Genomic DNA, 13,850 nt, shown 5'->3' with positions numbered 1-13,850 from the left:
TATCCTGCTAGTTAGAGATTCTGAGGTTTGCAAGTCTTACACATCCTCCAGTTGAGCTCTATAGGGGCAAAGATTTTCACGGAGGAATCTTCATATAAAGAACCTTGCCATCAAGAAAGAATTAAAACATTTATTGGGCATAAATATATTACATATACACTACAGATAAACAGTTTACATACATAGCGGAATATCTGCAAAAATCTATACATTAAAATTGATATGGCAGTTTTAATACAATGCATATGAAATAGTTAAAATTTACAAGAAAACTTATGATTATTTATTTCAAAGTTGAAAAGCTTGGAATGTATGTCCTACAAGTGAGGTAAAAAAAATAAAAAGAAAAACAACTTTTAATTTTCTTTTTCAATTTAAATTGTGCAAGAAAAATGTTCAGAAACATTCAATTTTAGGGCACTTTTCCATGATAAACAGTGATTACTCATCTATTGTTGCTGACAAAACATTGATTAGAAAACTACAACATTTCAAGTTCATAAAGGACAAAGGCAGATAATATAAAAATGTTTCTTTTTCTTCTTAAATAACTTCTTAAAATACTTTCCCCATATTGTATTTTTTTTTTTACAATTTCTTTACACAAAACTGGGGACAAGGGAAATTGATTTCACACAGCCGATACTGACTGGGCCAGAAAAGACATATAAGGTAATAGAAAGCAATTTCTTTCTTTCAATAAACTGAAGGTTATGGAAATTGAAACAGGAATGGGTGGAATTATCTTTTACAGAATGGTTGCATTAGAAATTGAAAGGGGTTACAAGATAACCAGTTATATCTGATCCAATCTAACTTGGCAAATTAAAATGCATTGGTGTGTGTATGGTACGTATACACAAATGGGGGGAGATGTGGAATCTTCAATAAAAACATGAAACACATCTGACCTTTCTTCAGATTACTTTTCTTTAATCTTGCACAAAATGACTTTTTTGTCTAAACGCATGAATGGTTGGCTCTGGATTAAAGAAGCAATCCTATCTTCTCCTCATGATGGTTCATGGGAGCACTAGAAATTGGTGAACTTCCTTATTGCTGGAGAGAGTGATGTCTTTTAAGAGAGATTTACTCTGGGTAGGATTAAAATGATCCCTCCCAGGATTGGTGCTCTGCCAACAATGAGAGCCACAACCGAGGGCAGTCTCCAGGTTCCTAACCTTCCTTCCTTATTTATTGGCTGAAGATTACACACTTCTATCTGAGATGGCTGTCCTGTCCCACCGAGCACAGCTTCAGGAAGGAGAAGCATGGAATGATAAGGAAGGAGGGGGACACCCACCTAGCCAGACAGATCAGCCAAATCAAATCTGGTAATCAATAGGGTGACAGATGTTGCACCAGATCACCCTCACATTTATCCATTGGATTTATATGGCTGCCCATCTATCTGAGGAAGTCTGGGCAGTGAACAAAAAAATTACATTACAACAAAAATCAACTTAAACCCCACTGAGACTCAACAAAAATACAACCTGTTAGACATATTCATCCATGGTGGAGCTTCCAACTATTACCCACTCTCCCAATGTTTTCATCACTTTGCAAAAGGCCATCAGAACTACAATTTAGCTCAAAAGAGTTAATTATTCTAATCCATCAGCTGGTATAATTAACTCTCTCCCTTAAAGGGAGAGAAAGTATTGATCTTGAAACCAGAGGGTTGACGGTACTGTTTGGCTCTGATGGGAATCTTCCTCCACTTCCTGCAGACAAAGTTGTCTTCTCCTGACCCCTGGCATTAGCCCCACTGAAATCAATGGGAAAGGTTCCAGCTAAAGGACTTATGCTTCAATGACTGGCCAACATAACTGGCTTTGTCTACAAGCTTTGAGAGCATGTACAGCAAGTTTCTTCTCTAATCGAAAATGGTAGGGATTGCTTTGGCAGTGGGCTGATAATCACAAGGCACGGTAAAAGTGACAACAGCTGTTTTACAAAGGTGTGGCTTTCCAAATGGATTGCCTCCCCCATCCAGAAAAATGGAAAGGATTTCAGAACCATGACAACGAACAGGTTTCCAATGACTCCTAGTTAATTGTTCCCAATGATTGAAAGGAGATTGAAGCCCAGCTAATGCTATTTACATTCTTTAAAATTTTGCTACCTTTTTTAAAAATAATTTTATATTTGAAGACAGCCAAGTATTATATAAAAGGAATAAAACTGAATTAAACAATGACAACAATACCACATTTGCCAAGGCCAAAACTGGAGCCGGCGAGAAGAGGAGATTTAAAAAGAAAAAAATAGCTTAGGAAATTTAAAAAGAAGAAAATAGCTCAATATCATTTGTTTGCTAGGCAAATAGGCATAATAACATTAGGAAAGAAAAAATAAAGAACCTTTGTACTAGTCTGCTACATCAAGAGAGGCACACAGAATAATCAGTTTCAAACTATTATTTCAAAAGATGCTTATGACTTTTTTTTTTTTTTGGCTACATGTAAACTTTGAAGATGATTGTTCTTAATGTACCGCACATGGAATGGATGTAGTCCCTGCATGGTGTTTATTTGCGTGCAGGATATTTGGGTACATTTTTATTCTTCATTTTTTTTTTGGCAACTCATAAACACTCCCATTTTTAAACATATAATATACTATAAGAAGGTTAATACTAGGAATGGTACTGGGAAATGAAAATATTTTACCTAAATTATACTTACATAAAACAAAATAGAAAAATAGTATGCTACTAGGGGTCAGAGGGGAAAGAGGAGAGATTTAGTACATAAGTACACTTTTTATTTTTACAATAAATAATGTGATTGCACTTTAATTGGCATTTTAAAGTACTGAATGCAGTATATAGTATAAATAATCCTAAAACAAAAATAATGTTGGTTTCCCCATTACTTTGGTTATGGGAAGGAATGAATAGTACAGGACACTGTGTCATAGCAAAGAAAGGAAGGAAGGAGTCCCTGCGAGCTTTAACTCCGCTAGTTGTCACTGCCTATAGGGGGCAGTGCTCATCTCTGTTTCAAGGCCGTTGAGCTAGCGCTGTCCAAAGACGTTTCTGCGATCACGTGGCCAGCATGACATCGCAGAGTACTATTTCCTCCCCAACGAAGTGGTACCTATTTATCTACTCGCATCTGCATGCTTTCAAACTGCTAGGTGGGCAGGAGTTAGGCGAAGATGGGTACTCACCCAACTGCGGGATGCTCGGGTCTCAAACCCTGGCTGTTGGCTTTCCAGCCAACAAACCCAGCATCTTAACCACTAAGCCATCGCGCCACCCTGTATGATAGCAAAACAGAAACCAAAAAAAAAAAAAAAAAAGGACAATGCAAGCGAAACCCAAAGGAGATCATAAACTATTTGTTTGTTTGAATGCAAGGGTACACAAAGTCTGGGACACAATTCATGGGGAACTCTTCCAATTCATGCAGAGCTAGATCAGGAACTACCGGATCACATTTTTTGTTTTTCTGCACAGGCTTTAAGGAAAGAGTGCACATTTTATTTCAACTGACTTAAAAAATTAAATAGAGCTGATATGATTACTCCCCCAATCCCTCCCCATTCCAGTACTTAAAAAACTAACATTGAAAATCTCTGCAGGGGGCCTTTTATGATGCTTTGTGGGAAGGGCATAGTGTTGTGTACCTCTGTTTAGTGGAAGTGAACTCTGTAGCAATGCTTCTCGAGCTGTAACAGCACAATCTGGGAGAGGTTCCTAGTAAACTGTAGCTCTGTGCATTTCCATGTGTAATTTACTTTGCACCTCCTGCTCAATATCCCTGAGGCACTTAGACGTCATAAAAATAACTCACTGATTCAAAGATTTTTTTTTCTTAAAACAATAAGAATAACCAAGGGATTTGATGGACTGAATGAACATGCCTTGGCGATTGATGTAAAAGCACATTCAATGTCCCAAACAAGAATGACACTAGGCTTGCTATGGACCACACCTGATCCTTATGATATGAACACTAGTTGAAACTAAAGCTGGGTGTCAAGACGGCAGCTGCTGCTGAAACCAACTGCTTCCCATCTCCTCCTTGCCTTCTCCTTTTGGCCATGGCCACTAAAGCAATCTCCAAAATTTGAGGGCCAGTGAGCATCCTGGAATTTTGAGTGTGTAATAAGGGCATTCACAAACCATAGTGGCCAATTGTAATATATCAATTTGCCTGAAGATAAAGCCAGCACGGGTATGTAGCCAGTAGCCATTCAATGAATTTCTGGAGAACGTCTCAGAGGCATTCCTGGAAATACCAATAATGCTTGAGGCTGATGCTTTGCAACACAGCACTGTTACGCTTGTTTTGCTTTACTATTACAATGCACATAGTGTGTTGTCATGTGAACTATGGTGTCCCTCTCACCATCACTTCTGAAGGCAGCAGCTAATGAAATTGAAGAGGGAAATGAATGGATATTACATGACATATTTTGTAATAGGAGATGCCATTAAGAAGAAAGGAGGAGAAGAGGAGGAGAAGGAGATGGAAGAAATGGCACCTTTTTATGTCAGCTCTACTTACAGTACAGCATCTGACGTGTCTATATGAATTTACCATGTTTTTTTCCAAAACTGAAATGCAGATGGACCTTTTTCTTACAAGGCTGATTGAGAGTTTGCTTATGATAAAAAGTAACAATCTAATTTAAATAGCAAAGGCAGCAAGCTTTCGCCAGTTATAAACACATAAGATCAAGATGAATATAACAAACCTAGTGATTGGATTAAAAGTAAGTTTATATACAAAGGCAAACAAACTAGTTAAAAGCAGCTTTTCTTTAAACAAAATAAAAACAGCTGAACATGAGAATAACTATTGCACAATGCCCTCTTAAATTTACTGCTATAAAATAAAGAAAATGGTAGAATGGTAATGCTTTTCCATTGATAAAGCTATCTGGGTTATCAGATTTGTTATACAGGAATTTATAGCACGCAAACAGCTTGAATAAAATGTTTACAATTCAAAGAAGACTTTAGGCTGCAAGATAAATTATTGGGATTGAAATGTGGTAAAAATATAGTTGATTACATAATTGAGATTAATTTTTCCCCCATGGGGATAACGCAAAAACAATGCAAAATTTGTGGTATGAGGATTGAAGAGAAAATAAATGTAATGAATACCATATGTGATATTTATAATTAACAACTTGTGCAACAGATGCATTGCGGAATGCTTAGCTGCAATGCTATTACATAATGATGGGTAAGTCTTGCAAATTCAGAGGAGCTTAAAGCGGTTATTCTAATGTAATAAACTTGCAACTTAAAGACTGCAACAAGTTTAGCACTAAGGCAAAAACATGAAGGCAAACTGGTTACATTTCTACATTCTGAAAATAAAAACTAGTTAAGGGAATAAAATCACAGGAGCAGGGCAAAGAACATCCAAATGTTAAATATTTGTTTTGGTCTCTGGCTTGGATATATTCAACCATTTCCTAACCTTGAATGTCCAAAAGGTGCACCTGAATGTCGATTTTTATTTTCTAAATAGGACTGTCATTCCCCCCGCCACCCCTTAAAAAACAACGACGATAAACCAGGAAAAAAATGCACTGAAAAAATAAAGAGGACTATCTGAATAAAACATATTGATTATAGTATGAAGCATTAATTAAAATGATACCTCAAATATTTGTGTTGAACTCTCTACTTCATAAACAAATACTGTAGTATAAAAGCAAATAAGATGGAGACGCTTGCAAAGCCGAGGACTAAGAGGGCTGCAAACTGTTCATCAGAAGGCATCATACATTTAGTCTTGGGGTCATCGGTTCTTCCCAGTTCCCCAGTAAGCATGAGCTCACTCCGTTGGAGAATAAAGGCAACAGAAGTGCTGAAAGGTCCATTAAGTTCTTGTGAGGTATCCAAGCATCGGCGGCAAACACACACGCGAAATCTATAATCTGTGTTCACCTGAAGGCCTGAGATTTGGTACGTTGTCTCATCTCCCTTGTACACCTTGAAGGAACAAGAAGCGAGGGAAGAAAATTTAGGTTGCACAAGAAATTGTTATGAAGCTTTAAGTCAAAACTCTTCAGAGCAGAAGGAGCTTTCCTTAAAATTGCAGCACACGCTGTCTCAAAGTTGGCTGAGCTCCTAGAGAGAGAACATCTGGAGAGAAAACCCCCAAGGTGCTTTTCCAAAAGGCAACTGGACTTGTTTGGTTTTTTCTTTGAAAAGGTTTCACTTCTCATCCAAGAAGCTTCTTCAGTTCCAAATTTCTTGAATGAGAAGAAAAACATTTTCAAGGAAAGCCCAAGGAAGTCCAGTTGTTACCTTTTGGAAAAGCATCTTTGGATAGAGGACTGAGAATCTCCACAGACATTTGGAGAGAAAAGTTTCATTTCAGAAAAATGAATCTGATAACTAGACAGAGTACTCCTAGTCATGAGAAGTGCTTTATTACCAACTTTTAATGACCTTCCTAAAAACCAATAAGATAGGAGCTATTGAGATTTCTTGGGACATGGGAAGCAGCTACTGAGATGACTTACTTCCATGGTCCCTGTGATGACATTTCCTAAGAGAAGGAATACAGAGTAGGCTGCACTATTTGAATTTGTTGGAAAAGTCTAAACAATTGGAAGTCGAGGTCATGCAGTGGGCAAGTATATATAGCTTTCAAATGCTCTTCAAGGGCAGCCCAATTGCAATATTCCAAACAAGAGGTGATTAGGGCATGAATAGACTGACTGAAGAGCCTCCTGTTCCAGAAGAAGTTGTAGGTGGCACTCTTTGCACACATTACTATGCAACCATTAGACAAGAAAAACACACACAATACATATTTTAACATTTCTCCAGTTATACCATCTACACCTACAGCCTTGCCATTTTTCAACATTTATTCTTTTCTTTTCACTTTTTTCTTTGACACCAAGATTTATAGAATTTAATTCAACATACCATGATCAACCCTATTTAAGTGTTTATCATTTTCACACAGCTTATCCTTTCTAGCATTTGCATCCTAAAATCTTTTCATTGCTTCTCTGCTGGTGACCCCTTGTTTAACTTCATGACAAAATGAAGATATGGGTACAATAACACTGGAAGTTTTTAAGAAGAGACTGGACAACCATTTGTCTGAAATGGTATAGGGTTTCCTGCTTGAGCAGGGGAGTGGACTAGAAGACCTCTGGGGTCCCTCCCAACTTTGTTATTCTGATTGTCATCTCCATCATCTTCGTTTTCTTTCCCTCTTTTACTCTTAATTGTTTAGAATTATTCTTAATTGTTCCTTGATCTGACTATATTCACTCCCAAGTATCTTGTTGTCTATACACACACATTACACTATGTATTTCACTATTCTTGAATATGCATTTTTTGTATGGACAAACACCAGCAACAGAACGGAGTGTTATAATATGAAGTATGTAATTTTTGCCCTCTTTATAGATTTGTAAAAATTTTAACTTCCCACTGTCAAGTTAAAAAATTAACAACACATGGCAGTGTACAATATAACAATTATTAAATATTGCTTGATACAGTAGCCATACAAATATTTACACCTTCCTAGGTAGACAAACAGGAAACATAACCAGTTGGGCAAATTCTGCTTTATGTAATATAGGCTACATACAAGGCTAGATTAACCGAATCTTGGAAGTAAATCTTCCACTGTATTTTTTTCCAGCATGAGAAATTAGGGAAGTTCATTTCTAAGTCTCTTTCTCTGATCATTATGTAATTGTGGACTGTGCACTCTTATCAGATTGTTCCCTAGAAAGTATCCCTTCCTGCACCCCAGCAAACCCCACCCCCAAGGTCGTTTCCACATAACACTGCAATTTTTGCCAATGCAATTCCATTCCAAAATGCAGTCCGGGTCACCACTCAAAATTACATCCCAAATTGTCATCTATTTCTTTTTCCTTGTAGTGAAGGGCATTTGTGAGATAGCAATGTGATGTATGTTTTCTACCACTGCTCCATATTATGAATTGCCTCAATACACCAAGTTAACATAAAATTAGCAGAAAAGTATAGATAGATAGATAGATAGATAGATAAAAATCATTATTTCTATACCTCAGCTATGAAACAAATGCTCCATTTAAGTAATACACCTGGAAATGCAAATAAAAATTAAGACCCAAAATTCTGTAATTGCAAACCCAACCCAACTCTATTAAGGCTACAACTCCAGGTGGCAGGAGAGATACATAGATACATTAGCTGCCATCAAGTGGTCTTCTGAATTTAGGCAGCCAAGATATGGTAATTCAACATTTATCAATATAGTTTCCACCCAATAATTTATTTTAACCAAGACTACCATCCAGGAATGATCTTTTAAATTGTGGCTTTGAAGTAAAACTGTGATAGTGGAAATGTACTGAAGAAAGAATAACACTTCAAAAGTTGACTCAATTATTTTGTGCCAGATGGAAAGGTGATTATTCTTCAATAATGGTGATCAAACTCTGGCAGAGAAAGGAGCAAAGTATCTTTTTCCATTAGTCTGCTGTGATTAAACAATTGCCAGCTCTAAGCTACACAACACAACATGACAAATAGGGACTCTACAGCAAAAATATTAAATCTCTTCCTCTCAGATCCTATTATAATAGTTTTATGCTCCAAATAAGACAAGCTCCCTGCAGTCAAATAGTTAGAAATTTGCATGTGTAAATCATAAATTGCCATAATTACAAAGATGGAAAAAGGATACCCTATATGCATACTTAATATGCCTCAAATTTGAAAATCATTTATTATTGTAATGGATAAACAGCTCCTTTTATTCAAAAATTACTGAAAACAGCTGCAAACAGCTGTATGCACATAAGCCAGTTAAAGAAATAATGAGACAATTTCCTCATGATGCATAACTTTATTTTATTTTTATTTATGTATATTTCATATTTTGAAATCTCCCATCTTCCTCAGAGATTTACCTATAGTGCAATTTTTCTCCCATCTCCCTAGAGATTTCACCAGTTCAGGCTAAACAAACAGGGAAATTATATTCAATGGCACGTGAGTCATAAAGCATGACAAGGGGTATTCAGAGTTGGATGGTAGACATAGACAAAGCAGTAGCTTTATTGACAATCATATTTTAAAAGGAAATGTCTTTCAAATAGACATAATTTTGATCTCAATAGTGAACCCGTTTGTCCACGAAGCCCCAAAGGATATAAACAAACAGTAGTTAACTTTGTATGCCTGGAGGTCCCCAACAGCATTACAGATAGTCCTCAGCTTACAACTATTAATTTAGTGACCATTACAAGGGGACTGAAAAAAGTGACTTTCGACCATTTTTCATATTCATGACTATTGCATAATCTCCATAGTCGTCATCATCGTCATTAAGTTCTGTCCAGAGCACATCAGCAACAAGTGTTTTCCAGTAGTTGAATATTCATATCATCCCAAGGGACATTAATAATCTTAAGATCTTCCTTAAGTATTTGGTGCCAAGTTTTCCAAGGCTGGCCTTGTTTTCTCTTTCCTCCAGGAAGCGTCCAATGTAGTGCAATTTTTGGATGCTAGTTTTTAGGCATACATAAGATATGGCCAACAAGGTCACATGATCAATTTTCAGACGCTAGGCAACTGGCATGTATTTATGACAGTTGAAGAGTCCAGGGATTACGTGATCACCTTTTGTGACCTTCTGATAAGCAAATGGGGTAGCCAGATTCATTTACCAACCAAGTTCTGCAGAGATACACTAGAACAGGGCTTTTCAACCAGTGCTATGGGTACCACTGGTGGTACTTTGCACCAGGCAGGTGGTATGCGACCTAGACAAATATAGCAAGGGGAGGATGAGCTGAAGCGGTGGCAGCATCACACAGTCCTGGGGTTGAGTTAGCTGGAGCTGCGGTGTTGCTGGGGCTCTGCTGAGGGCCCAGGACCAGCACACGCAGCTCCAGCTGATCAGCGCTTCCAGCAGCTTCTGCTATGACTGGGAGTAGCAGACAGGCCTTGAGGTGAAAGAGTCAGCTGAAACTGCAGAGGCCCCAAGATCGGCGTGTGCAGCTCCAGCTAATCAGCCCTGTGTGCATTGGCCAGTTGGGGAGTGGGTGACTGCATGGGGGAGTGAGACTGGGGTAGTGACTGACACTGGAGCTCTCCATGAGCCCCAGAGAGGTGCACCCAGAAGAGAAAAGGAGGAGGAGGAGGGAGAGAGGAGAGGATATAAAAGGAGGAGGTTTTGGGAAAGAGAGAGAGAGAGAGAGAGAGAGAGAGGGAAAAGACGATGGGGAAAGAGAAGGGGATGGGGAACAGAGAGAGGGAGAAGAGGAGAGGCTTCTGTGAGACAAGCAAAGGGATCAACAAAGGAGTAGAGGCTGTGAAAGAGAGAGACAGGAGAGGAGAGAGGAAGAAGGGCCGACCAGCCACCTGACCACTAAGGTAGTGGTGCATATTAATATGCAAAGGGAAAGTGATTCAGCAAAGGAACCTCCACCAAACTAAAACTGGTACGTTTTCCTTCTTTTTTGGTCATCAAGTTTTTGACACCTTGCTAAGCACTTGAATACTGTCATGTCCTAAAAGTGGTACAATCTATGAAAAGGTTGAAAAGCCCTGCACTAGGACCCCTGGTGGCGCAGTGGTTAGAATGCAGTACTGCAGGCTACTTCTGCTGACTGCCGGATGCCAGCAGTTTGGCAGTTCGAGTCTCACCGGCTCAGGGTTGACTCAGCCTTCCATCCTTCCAAGGTTGGTAAAATGAGGACCCAGATTGTTGTGGGCAACATGCTGACTCTGTAAACTGTTTAGAGAGAGTTGTAAAGCAATGTGAAGCGGTATATAAGTCTAAGTGCTGTTGCTATTGCTACACTTAATACCTAGAGTGAGAAATGTAGTAAAATGGGGCAAAACTCACTTAACAACTGTTTTGTATAGCAATTGGAAATGCTGGATTCAATTGTGGTCTTAAGTAGAGGATTACCTGTATTTTAGTCTGTCTCAGATTTTGGAAGGATTTCTGACACTAATACTGGCAACCTGATTTAAGAGACTTTGACAAATACTTTTGCCAGAGAATTAAGAAGAATTCATCTATCTCAGCTATCAAATCCTCATTCATTACACAAAAGTATTGTTCAAAATTACCTTGGCTTGTATTGAAAGTTTTGTCTATATAGAGTTGGGTGCTTAGTAACCAGAATTTTTTGTTCAACTAAGTGCATCTGTGCTGCTTAGTTTTAAAGATGCTGAGATTGTAAAGAAACTGAATTCCACTTCAGACAGCCAGATTTCAAATGAATATATCCAGATAAGCAGAAGTTCAACAAAGGAATCCCTGGATATTTTACTTAATAAATTGTTTTAGAGATTTGTATCTATGTTATCCATGCAAGATTTTATTATTTGCAGAAGGAACTGTAAATATCTAACAGCTTTACTTACAGGTCAACGTGGTTTCTTAAGGGTTTTTTTAAAAAAATTTCTCAGTGACTAGTAACAATCCTGTCTCGTATTTAGGAAATGAGTCAAAGCACAACCCACACTTTATATACCTTATACTAGGGGTTTCTTTAAACTTTTTTCTCTCACATCCCTTCCTACTTTCAACCTGTGTGAGCCAACTTGTGTGAATGAATAGCTATCTACTAGTCTTTTCAGCCAACAAAATAAAATAATTTTTTTTTAAAAAAAAAACAGCCACTAAACTCAGGAAAAATCACCTCTAATGCATGTTACAAGGTCTCAATTTTTTAAAATTTAATGTGGCTGATTATATTTGAAAGCCCACCTGCTTATTACATATGCCCTCTCCGACAGCTGAAAGCGTGATCATCAAGCAATTATCATGCTAACAAAGCAGTGCATCTGTAGATAAAGTCATGCCAAAATCTGATTTTTGGCTACATAAATATGCCCAGAAACTTTCTTTCTGTTTCCAGCAGGGAAGAAAGCTAAAGAAATTTCTTTTCAAGCTTGTTCTCTAATTTTGTTCTCAAAATAAATTTGCCTGTTGTGTTGCTTTATATTAGCTCAGGACAATGGCTAAGATGGTTTTGGAAATCATTCACTATATTTGGAAAAGTAAAATAGGAACAATTTTATTTGAATTATCTCTCCTGGATTTATAACCCACTATTAACTGTGCCAGGGGCAAGTTTTGTGTGGCTGAAATGAAAATAAAACAAAAATGGTTGAACAAATAATTGGTTTAAAAAATTCTCACTTTTATCCCCTATTACGTTTAGATAGTTATTTTCTTTTAATTAATAAGTTGCTAGGGGATATTTAGTTTATATTATAGCTTTTTCATTTTTAAGTTATTTTTATTTGGCTAGGCAATAGACTAATATAGAAATAGAAATGTGAATGTAATATCATCATATGATTTGTCTTTTAGTATATGCCATATTAATTAACTTCATTCTGTTACTGTTCTTTTAAATTTGCTGAACATTGACTGAATAAATAAAATAAGCACTAAATTCTTAAAATCTAAATATGCCATAGAGCTTTGTCCTGCAAAGTTATGGTTCCAATCAATTTTATGGATCTTCACACAGCACAGTCATTTATTTTTGGTTTATATAGTTGTCTGTCCCACCAAAGTGATTCTGGGCAGTGAACAAGGTACAAAATTCAGTACCAATAGAGATAAACAAAAGTATAATTTAAAAAGAGGTGTCCAATGTCCTGCCATATGACATTTTTTAATTGACAGAATTTGAAGCATGGCTATCCTTGTAGATCTAATAGGGCAGCAACAGACAATTGGAGAAATGGTGGTCCTTCACATATTCTGTTCTCATGCCACATAGGACTTTAAAAGTACCAAGTACTTTTTAGAAGGACTTCATTTTTTTTTGAAATTCAAAAAAAGGGGTGTCCAACCTTGACAATTTTAAGATTTGTGGACTTCAACTTACAGAACTCCTTAGCCAGCATGGTGGCGCTGTAGTTAGAATGCAGCATTGCAGCCTAATTCTGCTGACTGCCAGCAGTTCGATTCTGACCGGCTCCAAGTTGATTCAGCTTCCAGCCTTCCGAGGTCGGTAAAATGAGGACCCAGATTGTTGGGGGCAATAGGCTGACTCTGTAAACCACTTAGAGAGGGCTGTAAAGCACTGTGAAACGGTATAGAAGTCTAAGTGCTATTGCTATTGTTTAAAGTTGACAAGATTGGATACCCGTTTTGAAATAATCCCATGGATGTGAAGGGGAGAAGACAACAGTAACAAACTTTTTCAGGAAACTTTGAAGAAACACCACTTACAGTACATTTCAGTTAACTCTTGTGAGGATTCAACTTCACCTCATTTCACCCTATTCAAAAATTCTTTCCTAGAGAACAGCCCCTTGTTTTTTGGATATATTTTTGAGAATCAAATATGGGTTCTTTTTGAGGGAAAGATAAACAGTTTTAATCACAAGAGTCTTCATTATTTGGATAGTAGCATTTTGCTTGGAATTGCCAGCAGTGCAATGTATTTATCAGTGTTTCCCATCAATATACACTAAACTTATTTATGCATCTCAAGATAAATTGACAGAAAGGAAAATAATTTTACTACAGAAAGAGAATAATAATAATAATAATAATAATAATAATCCTGTTTCTATTAAATGTGGACTATATAGAATATATAAAATGTTTTATAATGAAGTAGTGATAATAGTGTCTACTGGGTACTAGTGATAGTAGTATTGGTAGTCCTTGACTTACTACCACAATTGAGCCCAAAATTTCTGTTGCTAAGTGAAATATTTGTTAAGTGAGTTTGCCCCATTTCACAACCTTTCTTGCCACAGTGAATCACTGTAGTTGTTAAATTAGTCAAACTGTTGTTAAGAGGATCTGGCTTCCCCATTGACTTTGCTAGTCAAAAGGTCAAAAAAGGTGATCACATGACCC

At 37.3% G+C, this 13,850-nt stretch overlaps 1 protein-coding gene across 8 annotated transcripts in view; it reads right to left on the bottom strand.

Annotated features, from left to right (window-relative positions):
• Positions 1–115: 115 nt before the first annotated feature.
• FNDC3B (fibronectin type III domain containing 3B) overlaps positions 116–13,850 on the bottom strand; it is a 369,819-nt gene continuing 356,084 nt past the window's right edge. For all 8 annotated transcript variants that reach the window (XM_039338145.1, XM_039338154.1, XM_039338138.1 and 5 more), the window contains one exon: positions 116–5,965. In XM_039338145.1, coding sequence (XP_039194079.1) covers positions 5,654–5,965 — 312 coding nt within the window. In that variant the 3' untranslated portion in view covers positions 116–5,653. The remainder of the gene's footprint in view (positions 5,966–13,850) is intronic.

The sequence above is a fragment of the Crotalus tigris genome, unplaced genomic scaffold, assembly GCF_016545835.1.
Source record: "Crotalus tigris isolate CLP2741 ecotype Arizona unplaced genomic scaffold, ASM1654583v1 scf7180000017549.6302385, whole genome shotgun sequence".
Lineage (NCBI taxonomy): Eukaryota > Metazoa > Chordata > Lepidosauria > Squamata > Viperidae > Crotalus > Crotalus tigris.
This window is presented reverse-complemented; position numbering and strand designations above follow the sequence as displayed.